At 37.1% G+C, this 10,711-nt stretch overlaps 1 protein-coding gene across 1 annotated transcript; it reads left to right on the top strand.

Moving 5' to 3' along the window:
* The first annotated feature begins 270 nt into the window (after positions 1-270).
* Positions 271-7,192, top strand: LOC117435699 (cation channel sperm-associated auxiliary subunit TMEM249-like). Its single transcript, XM_034921022.1, has 6 exons — positions 271-331; positions 648-776; positions 2,776-2,873; positions 3,245-3,437; positions 6,264-6,349; positions 7,052-7,192. Exons 1-6 carry the CDS (start codon positions 271-273, stop codon positions 7,190-7,192), a joined length of 708 nt encoding a protein of 235 aa, XP_034776913.1.
* Positions 7,193-10,711: the final 3,519 nt, after the last annotated feature.

Below are 10,711 nucleotides of genomic sequence, written 5' to 3'. Positions count from 1 at the left end.
GTTGTGTATTGCCGGGGCTTATTATTTGTGGTCACTAGACGAGGACGGAAAATAAAAGCTTGTTTTCTGGATTACAGTTGTCTGCCCGTCATTCCTGCACCGCATCACTGCTACACCTGTTCCCCCTACCACCCACTTTGCCACATATCCCTATTAGAATTGTAGTTAACTGACAATTCTACACTTTAAATAAATGTTTACACCTTCAGAAACAGTGGCTGCCTGATCCGGAACATTCTATCTGTCTTATTGGAATAGAACTTGGTCACCATGGCAACGGGTTGTTATCATGCTGGCTTTGTTTTGGGTGTGGAAAGGCAGAAAGCAGCAGGTAACTAATAGATTATTATTATTGTTATTATGGCTGAGATAATGACTTGGGTGAAACTTGAGTATGAAGGCTGGCATTCCTTTAGAACTTTCTACTGATCTACACTGAGATTATATATAGCTAGTATAGCAATACCTAGGCACTGTTTGTGAAAAGAAGCACATTTATACAATATACCTGTATATAAAAATCACCTTTGCCCTTTGAAGGAAATATAATGGCATTCATAGAACTGCAGTTCATGTTGAGGAGTACTCAGACTTTTCAAGGGGGGAGATGTATATTGTTGTAATATAAATTGTCTTTCTGTTTTTAGGTTTGAGTGTCGCCATGCCAACTGGCATTTTCAGTACCTGGGACTACAAAGTCTACAAGGCAGAACAAGTTCTCCATAACAAGATGAAAAAGAACCACTGCTATCCTTTTACTCTTGAGAAGCCAAACGGTACGAATGCACTGTTAGTTTCAACCATGACTAGTGTCTATTCATAACCTTGAGGACCAAGTATAGGTGCGGGGAGTGCAATTATATTTATTTGTTCAAATATATCTAAGAAGTAAATCTTTTCATTGCTCACCTGTGATGAATTAAAATGCCATCCTGCGGCTCTTCGGGGAGAGGGTCATTTTTCTCCAACAAAATGGTGCTCATTGGTGGTACTGAAGTCTCTAACCTGAAGGTGAGGGAACAGGAAGACACTGTGCGGCTTGGAACTTGGTTTCGGGAGACTGCACGGCACACCAGGGGAGACTTGGGGTTTGATACAGCAAAGCTGCCTCAAACTAGGGGTGCGTTTGTAAACTCAATGTGACGCTCTGAAAGAGCGTCTGAGAAATCTCTTTGGAGTGCTTCAGAGCGTGAATTTTCTCTTTAGTTTTCGAATGACCTAAAATGGTTTAATACTGAACCATTATTAACTATGAACATGCAGTCATGCTGTTTCATGGCTTTTTTTAGACAGATATAACAGATTTATTTATTTATTTATTTATTTATTTATTTATTTATTTATATTTTTTACATGAGTTTTCAACTCTTCAGTCTAATACTACTATAATTATTATTGCTGCTCTTCAGTTTTTTTTTTTCTTGTGTGGCGGTACTGTTTAAAAAAAAAGAAAACCTGGTGAGTGCTAATTGGTGTTGAACAAGTCTAGCGTGTAGACGACTCCTCCCCTTCTCCCCTTCAGTCGCGTCAAAATGTAAAACCTGAATTTAAAATATGTGGAATATATATTTTATTCTCAAAAAACATTGAAATGACAAATATAGAAATAAATAATAAAAATACTCGCATCACCCACAACGAGCCGTTAGCCATTTTGAAAGTGAACGCTCTGAGAATCCAGCTCTGAAGCGGGAGAGGCCAGAGTGTGCTCCGAGTGTTACGAAATTCATCTCCTCTGAATTTTTGAACGACACCACAGAGCACTCCAGGAGTTTACGAACAGTCAGAGTGCGCTCTGACACTCTGAGATTGAGTTTATGAACTCACCCCAGGTCTCCTGGAACCAGGTTTCAAGTCACTGTTCCTGAAGTGGCTTTGTGTTCCCTCAGCTTCCCTTGTAATCAGGAGGTTTGAGACTGGCTGCAAAGGGTGTTACTCAGCTGGTTGGTGATCAGTATGTGGACAATTCACTTGTATTGTGGTAGATCAGTGTGTGGGCAATATAGTCATATTGTGGTAGACCGCTAGACTGCCCTTTAACACATAGTTACTATGTTCAGATCAAGCAAGGCTATTTATAGTTATATTTAATTTGTGAGTTTTTCAATTGTCTCACCAGGACCCAGTTTGAAAAACCACTGCTGATACTTACCAGGCTGCTAGCTAGCAAACTGTCTTAATTTTGCCTGTTTTGAAAAGCAATATTTTAAGATAGAATGATAGTTTAGTAGAACTCCATTCAGCAAGTCTATATGATAAAGGGATAAATGTTGCTTTTTGTTTTTGTGGAAGTGAACTGGATTTAGCAGACTGCTACCTAGAATTGCTGAGTGAAAGTAGCTCCAGGACCTTAAATGATACTTTGTTCAGCTAAGTGTGATCTATTGGGGGTAAAATAATAACATTTATTAAACAAAAATGTGTTCATGAAAAGCTCACATACAAAACAAGTAACATGACTAAATTATTTTCTCAAAATGCTTTTGCTAAATAAATCAATCAATCAATAAATAAATAAATAAAAAAATCAAGGCAGTTTGAAGTGACAGCAACTTCAAATTCCAGGATCCAGTTAAAACAGACTTCAAATTCCAGGATCCAGTTAAAGTAGTTTACTTGGTTGTAATATGATTTACACATGAGAAATCTGCAGACTGAAAGTGAATTATTCATGGCTGGGTTCACAGCCTCAGGTTAGCACTGATATAGGATTAGAGTTGTTTTCCTAAAATAAGATTGGGTAGTTTGGATCATTTTTTGTTGCTGTTTTTTTAGTGTTTGTGATGGACTACCTCCATGATGACCTGTGGAAGGGTCTATTACTTCTGCTTGCCTCAGTCATCGGCAGTGGCGTTTACCTCAGTGGACATGAGGTATAGTTGTAGTTAAGTGAGAGTTTGTTTGGGGGGGGGGGGGGGGAGGGGAGGGATGGGAGGCTTATTGGTGAAAAATAATGTGTTGTTAAGTTCAGGATTATTTTAATTAACAAGACAAACCATTTTCAAATTGTAATACAGTGCAATTCAACAGAGCAAAAAGAAATCCAGCCTTTTTGAACATTACTGATTGCACTTTTACTGCTTTCTAAGGCTAAATTTTGCCTGTTTGGAAGCAGATATATTTTACAATTCCAAAGTTATTAATGACATCACTGCTACACGTCACCAAGAATGCATTAACCTTGCCTGCAGTTCATTCGATTTATTTCCAAGCTGGGTGGTTAAATGTGCAGTTTTTGTTTCAGGATTCCCACGAGTTTGCAGCTTTCTTTGTTTTAGGCTTGTGTCTGGGTGTCTGGTTCACAGCCTCAGCCTCCTTCCAAAGGAGACTGATAATCGACCACCATGCCGGAGTCTACCGCTTCTACATGCACCAACAACTACGCCAGCAGGGGGCGCTGAACCAGATCTACATCCGCACGAAGGCCAAGAGAAGTGGTGGGCAACTCTATTCAACAGCTTTCGTGAATACAGCAGCCTGGGAAATATGCTGGATTCATTTCCACATTGTCAAGGAATAACTTTCTCTACCAGTTTTTCAAACAAATAAATAAATAGAGATTTGTGTTTGAATGTTGGGCTTTAAAAGGTTTATTTTATGCATTTTAACCTAGTATATTTTATGGAGGTAAAAAGTACAACTAAATCACATGTTTAGATGTGAAATTATTGTTATTGCCATTTATCTTTTCTTTGTAATGTTGGCTATGGAGCATATTACATATCTATCTATCTGTCTGTCTGTCTGTCTGTCTATCTATCTATCTATGTATACAGTATATCTATCTATCTATCTATCTATCTATCTATCTATCTATGTATACAGTATATCTATCTGTCTGTCTATCTATCTATCTATCTATCTATCTATCTATCTATCTATCTATCTATGTATACAGTATATCTATCTATCTATCTATGTATCTATGTATACAGTATATATATCTGTCTGTCTATCTATCTATCTATGTATACAGTATATCTATCTGTCTGTCTGTCTATCTATCTATCTATCTATCTATCTATCTATCTATCTATCTATCTATCTATGTATACAGTATATCTATCTATCTATCTATCTATCTATGTATACAGTATATCTATCTATCTATCTATCTATCTATCTATCTATCTATGTATACAGTATATCTATCTATCTATCTATGTATCTATGTATACAGTATATCTATCTATCTATCTGTCTGTCTGTCTGTCTGTCTGTCTGTCTATCTATCTATCTATCTATCTGTCTATCTATCTATCTATCTATCTATCTATGTATACAGTATATATATCTATCTATCTGTCTATCTATCTATCTATCTATCTATCTATGTATACAGTATATATATCTGTCTATCTATCTATCTATCTATCTATCTATCTATGTATACAGTATATATATCTGTCTATCTATCTATCTATCTATCTATCTATCTATGTATACAGTATATCTATCTATCTATCTATCTATCTATGTATACAGTATATCTATCTATCTATCTATCTATCTATCTATCTATCTATGTATACAGTATATCTATCTATCTATCTATGTATCTATGTATACAGTATATCTATCTATCTATCTGTCTGTCTGTCTGTCTGTCTGTCTGTCTATCTATCTATCTATCTATCTGTCTATCTATCTATCTATCTATCTATCTATGTATACAGTATATATATCTATCTATCTGTCTATCTATCTATCTATCTATCTATCTATGTATACAGTATATATATCTGTCTATCTATCTATCTATCTATCTATCTATCTATGTATACAGTATATATATCTGTCTATCTATCTATCTATCTATCTATCTATCTATGTATACAGTATATCTATCTATCTATCTATCTATCTATCTATGTATCTATGTATACAGTATATATATCTATCTATCTATCTATCTATCTATCTATCTATCTATCTATGTATACAGTATATATATCTATCTATCTATCTATCTATGTATACAGTATATATATATATATATACATACCGTATTACTTTGAGTTAAAGCCGCAGTGTTTATTTTAAATTGTTAAAAACATCTGCAGTGCTTATTCAAGGGCGCCGATAATTAAAAGTACTGTGGTTTTCGAAAGGCTACATTTTTTACAGTGTTTTTTTTTACGGTATTTGAGGGAGGCGTATATTGAAGTTTATTTCTGCAGATACAACTTGATCAGGATGGTGAAGAAGTCCTACAGCTTTAAACTGGAAGCTGTTGAGCTCGCAGATCAGATCAGGGTTTGACTAGACGAGGTCTCATACAGTGTAGCGTGGAGAGGGAAATGATAATCGGAGAGAAATGTCAATTCAACACCATCGGTTTATTTTCCCTTTCTTACGGCAGTTTCCATTGACAAAACACCACACCCCCACTCTCCGAACTTCCTGTCTGGATCAGGATTCTGCAGCGACTCTTATTAGCCAAAATACCGTGCATACAACCAAAACAGAAATGCATTTAAGAAACTTAAATAATAATCATACAGCTCCTACTTATATTCACTTCTACACCAGTATCAGTGCACAGCGCTGCTGTATTCACTTCTACACCAGTATCAGTGCACAGTGCTGCTGTATTCACTTCTACACCAGTATCAGTGCACAGTGCTGCTGTATTCACTTCTACACCAGTATCAGTGCACAGCGCTGCTGTATTCACTTCTACACCAGTATCAGTGCACGGTGCTGCTGTATTCACCCCTACACCAGTATCAGTGCACGGTGCTGCTGTATTCACTTCTACACCAGTATCAGTGCACAGTGCTGCTGTATTCACTTCTACACCAGTATCAGTGCACAGTGCTGCTGTATTCACTTCTACACCAGTATCAGTGCACAGCGCTGCTGTATTCACTTCTACACCAGTATCAGTGCACAGTGCTGCTGTATTCACTTCTACACCAGTATCAGTGCACAGCGCTGCTGTATTCACTTCTACACCAGTATCAGTGCACAGTGCTGTGTACCTACGTTATTCTTTTTTAGTTTGGGTTCCATAAACTTTACAGTAAATTTATTCAGGTTTATTCAATTAATTTAGTTTCTATTTGTAATGTTTTGCCACACTGTGTTCTGTATGCGTTTCTTTATTAAGTGCTGCATTTATCTGAGCTGGAGTAGGGAAAACATTTTTACGTATTTCATTACGTATATATATATATATATATATATATATATATATATATATATATATATATATATATACACTATTTTTTATTATCTCAAACACTTATTTTTCTTTTCAGGTCAAGGTCATCTGTTTTACACACTTATCATTAATGGATACAAGATTGAAGAACAGCAGGTCTGTGGCTTCTCAGAGAACTATGAGGTATTCGAATCGATGTATCGGTATTCAAATAGATGAAAAAGTGCGGCCCTTGTCTTACTTCTAGTTGAACTATGAATGTTAGGGTGACAGAACATTGCAGCAATGCATTACTTTACCTTTGCTGTGTATAATATTACCTTGATCACAAGCACTAGATTGCACCAGAAACACTTCATATTACATTGATCACAAGCACTAGATTGCACCAGAAACACTTCATATTACCTTGATCACAAGCACTAGATTGCACCAGAAACACTTCATATTACCTTGATCACAAGCACTAGATTGCACCAGAAACACTTCATATTACCTTGATCACAAGCACTAGATTGCACCAGAAACACTTCATATTACCTTGATCACAAGCACTAGATTGCACCAGAAACACTTCATATTACCTTGATCACAAGCACTAGATTGCACCAGAAACACTTCATATTACCTTGATCACAAGCACTAGATTGCACCAGAAACACTTCATATTACCTTGATTACAAGCACTAGATTGCACCAGAAACACTTCATATTACCTTGATCACAAGCACTAGATTGCACCAGAAACACTTCATATTACATTGATCACAAGCACTAGATTGCACCAGAAACACTTCATATTACATTGATCACAAGCACTAGATTGCACCAGAAACACTTCTCTCTGCAACAAAGTCAATGCTGTTTGTGTTCTTTTCCTTTCAGGTGTTGGAGACTCTGGGAAAGAGGATGGCAACCAGGCTCAATATCAATTACTTTGACCATATAGACATATCAACAAGACACCTCGTGACCCACTGGCCAAAGCACCAGGACACAGCAGAAGAGCTCAAGTTTACTGTGTGAGACTCCGGGGTAGGGAGAAAGGAAACATCAACCAGTCAAAAGATTTGGAAACGGCTCAGTGGTGTACAAAAAATGGTTATCTAAATGATGTTTAACTAGGATAATTAACTGTAGTTTGTATGGGATTTTTTTTCAAATTAAAATAACCACACAAATAATGCTTTATAGCCTGATTGATAGTCTGTTTGGTACTTGTGTTTAATTTTAACAAGTGCATGCAGAGTACAATTGTACAAATGTATTCTATTTCACAGCATATACATTGTGTAGAACCATGGATTTCGTTTGACATTTTTAATGGTGGAGGAAGTCCTTCTGATGATAAAAAGCAATACAATGGAGAAAATAAACCAATGAATTTATAAAGAAGAGGCCCAGGTGGTCCAATTATATTTCCACTACCAGGCATGGAAAATAATTCTTCAAATAGTCTAAGATTCTGGTTTATACATTCTATATACTGCTCTATGGGTGGGTTTCCCTGATCAGATCAGCTAAACCAATTAACTGGATCTGTGGATCAGATCAGCTAAACCATTGAACTGGATACACAGATCAGATCAGCTAAACCAATGAACTGGATCTGTGGATCAGATCAGCTAAACCAATGAACTGGATACACAGATCAGATCAGCTAAACCAATGAACTGGATCTGTGGATCAGATCAGCTAAACCAATGAACTGGATACACAGATCAGATCAGCTAAACCAATGAACTGGATCTGTGGATCAGATCAGCTAAACCATTGAACTGGATACACAGATCAGATCAGCTAAACCAATGAACTGGATCTGCGGATCAGATCAGCTAAACCAATGAACTGGATCTGCGGATCAGATCAGCTAAACCAATGAACTTTGAAGGTTTGCTTTACTATAATGTATATCTGGGGTGGGCTCCTAGTATTTTTTTTTTTAATTTAGTCGTTGCCAATTATTTTTCTTATTTTCTCCCAATTTGATATGTCCAATTATTTGTAGGCTCAGCTCACCACTACCACTAACCCTAACCCTACCATTGACTCGGGAGGGTGAAGACAAACACATGCTGACCTCCTAAGCATGTGCGGACTCACCATGTAGCCACCCAAGAGCTACAATGTTGGAGGACAATGCAGCTCTCTGGCAGCTTTCAGGCAAGCCCACAGGTGCCTGGCCAGACTACAGGGGTCGCTGGTGCGTGGTGAGCCGAGAACACCCTGGCCAACCTGGTTCATATTAAAATGTACCTAATAAAGAAACAGAGCAGTTAAGTAATGTAAGTAATGGCAAGTCATTACTTCACTGCTTCTCAGAATGAGCTGGAATGGATTACACACAAACACGTTTCAGTCCGGACCATCATCAGTGTGACATGTTTAGACTGAAACATGTTTGTATGCAATCCATTCCTTTTCTGCCTTTCAAAAACATTTTATGGATAATTGAATATTGAACAAATTACTGATACATTTTTGTATTTATGACATTTATACTGTATATCATGAACATCAAATGGAAGAAACACATTCCAAAGAATTGGTTCAAATTGGAGCGAGAATACCTACATATTTTTTTGCTACACGTAACTTTTCCACAAAAGACAAGAAGCATGATGTTTATTAAATGCTTCAAAAAGACTTAAAATAAAACTGTTAGTTCATTACAGAAAGTCAATCTGCAACAATAAACATGAATCATTGAGAAAATTCTCCTGTAAAACACAGACAATGAACCAGAAATCTTCAGTAAGGATTCCACGTAACCAACTGCTTACTAAATTATGGATAATGTTTACTATTATCTGATGTATACCTTAGATCAACATGATGCCTCAACAATATGCTTTAAATTGAATTAAAATAAACAAATAAAATACAAAGATATAATGGTACCTTGTAGAAATCAGTTTCCTAAAAAATAAATAAAAATAGTGAAAAAACAATCACTTGAAATCTAGAGGCAATTCTTTCATTTTGATTTAAATCCATGCAAGAAGACCTGCAGGAGAGTGGCTGTGAGTTTATCTGAAAAGGTGGGGGCTCCTCCCCTGTTGAAGTGTTGGGGGGCTTCATTCAATCTCTCCCTCTCCGTTGCATATCCTGCTTTATCACTGGCGGCTGGCTGGTATGCGAAGTTCCCCCCCGGGAAGGAGTAAGCCCTGAGAGAGGAAGGGGGTTGGGAAACCGAGTATCTCCCTGCATTCTAAGCATCCTGCCCGTAGGAAGAGCATGGATATTTGGATTGGTCGGAAGGCCAGCTTTCAGCAGGAAGCTGGGAATCACATTGTGGCAAGATGGCAAGCGGTGTGACGTCAGGCAGGCCAGAAAGTACAAAGGAAAGGCAGCAAAGGTAGATACACGGAACGAGACATGTTTGCGCTTGGCTTTTAATAATAAATGAAATAATAAACAAAACACTTTACACAAAACAAAAGGGCTCGGTGACCAAAATAAACAGAAAGAGTACTTGGAACTGCAAACACAAGCCGAAAAGGAAGTTAGAAAGGCCAAGAGAGAGAGAGAAATCAATATTGCTAAGGGGGCTAAAACCAATTCCAAAATGTTTTTCCAATATTATAACAACAAGAGAACATTCAAAGAGGAGGTTAAATGTCTAAGAGACACAAATGGCAAAATCATAGACGAAGAAAAAAAAAATAGCAAATATATTAAATGATTACTTTTCACAAGTTTTTACAAAGGAGGACACGGACAACATGCCCCACATGTCGACCTGTTCCTATCCAATTTTAAATAACTTTAGCATAACAGAGGCAGAAGTGTTAAAGGGACTAGGAGCTCTTAAAATAAACAAATCCCCTGGGCCAGATGAGATCCTCCCAATAGTACTCAAAGAAATGAAAGAAGTTATTTACAAACCGCTAACCAAGATCATGCAACAGTCTCTTGACACAGGGTTTTGTACCGACAGACTGGAAAATTGCAAACGTAATACCGATCCACAAAAAGGGAGACAAAACCGAACCAGGTAACTACAGACCAATAAGCCTGACTTCTATTATATGTAAACTTATGGAAACTATAATAAGATCTAAAATGGAAAATTACCTATATGGTAACAATATTTTGGGAGACAGTCAGCATGGTTTTAGGAAAGGGAGACCGTGTCTAACTAACCTGCTTGACTTTTTTGAGGATGCAACATTGACAATGGGTAATTGCAAAGCATACAACATGGTTTATTTAGATTTCCAGAAAGCTTTTGATAAAGTCTCGCATAAAAGATTAATTCTCAAACTGAATGCAGTAGGGATTCAAGGAAATGCATGCACATGGATTAGGGAGTGGCTAACATGTAGAAAACAGAAAGTACTGATTAGAGGAGAAACCTCAACCTTAGATTCTGGTATAGTAAGCAAACTTGTGAAATTTGCAGACGACACAAAAATAGGAGGAGTGGCAAACACTGTTGCAGCAGCAAAGGTCATTGAAAATGATCTAGACAGCATTCAGAACTGGGCAGACACATGGCAAATGACATTTAATACTGGGTTCAAATCCAGGACTGGACTGGGT

The sequence above is a fragment of the Acipenser ruthenus genome, chromosome 3 (genome assembly GCF_902713425.1).
Source record: "Acipenser ruthenus chromosome 3, fAciRut3.2 maternal haplotype, whole genome shotgun sequence".
NCBI lineage: Eukaryota > Metazoa > Chordata > Actinopteri > Acipenseriformes > Acipenseridae > Acipenser > Acipenser ruthenus.
Note: the sequence above shows the minus strand (reverse complement) of the source record. Positions and strands in the feature narration are given on the sequence as shown.